The sequence below is a fragment of the Lycium barbarum genome, chromosome 2 (genome assembly GCF_019175385.1).
Source record: "Lycium barbarum isolate Lr01 chromosome 2, ASM1917538v2, whole genome shotgun sequence".
Classification (NCBI taxonomy): domain Eukaryota; kingdom Viridiplantae; phylum Streptophyta; class Magnoliopsida; order Solanales; family Solanaceae; genus Lycium; species Lycium barbarum.
The window spans coordinates 77090895-77092183 of NC_083338.1; the positions used below are offsets into that span (position 1 = coordinate 77090895).

Consider the following 1289-nt stretch of genomic DNA (forward strand, 5'->3'; position numbering starts at 1 on the left):
ATTATAATCAACCTCCCTTTTCCTAGCATGAGTAACAGGACAACCTAGATATACAAAAGGAAAAGATCCTCTTGAAAATCCAGTGATGGTTTCCACCTGCTGAACCAGATTGTTTGTAACCTTGGAATACATATAAACTCTTTCCTTTGTTGATTAGTTGTCCAGAAATCTCCTCATACTTTTGCAGAGTGTTCATAATTAAGTTCAAAGAATAGTTGTCTGCAGATATGAAAATGATTGTGTCATCTGCATAAGGAAGATGATTTAACTCAGGACTCCATTTTGGCATACCAAATCCTTCAAACTTGTGATCCTCAAACAATGCATTTAATGCCCTTGTAAGAACTTCGGCAAATAAGATGAATAAAGCAGGTGACAAGGGATCACCTTGTTTAACTCCCCTAGTAGAATGAAAAAATCCATGAGACTGACCATTTATGAGCATAGAAAACCAATTATTAGCTATCAACCTCCAAATATTGTCAATGAAAGTCTCAGAAAATCCCATTCTTCTAAGGACCCTAGTTAAAAAAAAAATTCTTTTAGTAGGCGTAGCTACTTGCTTTCTGAGATTCAAGAATATGACCAAATTTGATGACTTATTAAGGGAAAGACGAAGTAAAACAACCATGACACCTATCATAGGCTTTGGTCATGTAAAGCTTAATGACCACATTTGCTGGTTTGCCTCTCAATCTAATATTAGATACAATCTCTTGAGCTAACAACACATTTTCAATGATGTTCCCGCCCTTTACAAAACCTGATTGATTAGCAGAAATCAGATTTGGCAGAACTTTATCCATCCTGTCATGAATCACCAATGAAATAACCTTTTTAATGAAGTTTCTTAGGCTAGTAGGCCTCATATCTGAGAAGGTCTCTACAGCATTCTTCTTAGGTAGCAACACCAGGTTAGTGTGTGTAATGGACTTAGGAAGAGCATGTCCCTCCCAGTAGGCTTTAACCACATTCAGTACATCTACCAACTATATCCCAACAAGCTTGGTAAAATAGGCCACTCAAGCCATCAGGGCCAGTTGCACTATCCCTAAATAATTCACACATACCCTTTTTGACTTCATCAATAGTTGGGGTAGCACACATCAGTTCATCCTCGGAGTATCTACAGACCGTGTCTAGTAGAGTCTTGTTTATCGGTGTGTTGTGCACCACATCTATAAACAGGAAGCTACAGGACATTTAGGATGTTATCTTTCCTTCTGTCTGAGATCGTGCGATAGAGCCAGAACCTAGGAAGGATTGTTTCTGACCTCTTTTCCTGTAGG

At 38.3% G+C, this 1289-nt stretch overlaps 1 protein-coding gene across 1 annotated transcript; it reads right to left on the minus strand.

The window, feature by feature from the left end:
* Window positions 1-602: 602 nt before the first annotated feature.
* LOC132628650 (uncharacterized) lies at window positions 603-1085 on the minus strand. Its single transcript, XM_060344414.1, has 2 exons — window positions 1071-1085; window positions 603-989 (listed from the first exon to the last, which is right to left on the minus strand). Exons 1-2 carry the CDS (start codon window positions 1083-1085, stop codon window positions 603-605), a joined length of 402 nt encoding a protein of 133 aa, XP_060200397.1.
* Between the last annotated feature and the right edge of the window lie 204 nt (window positions 1086-1289).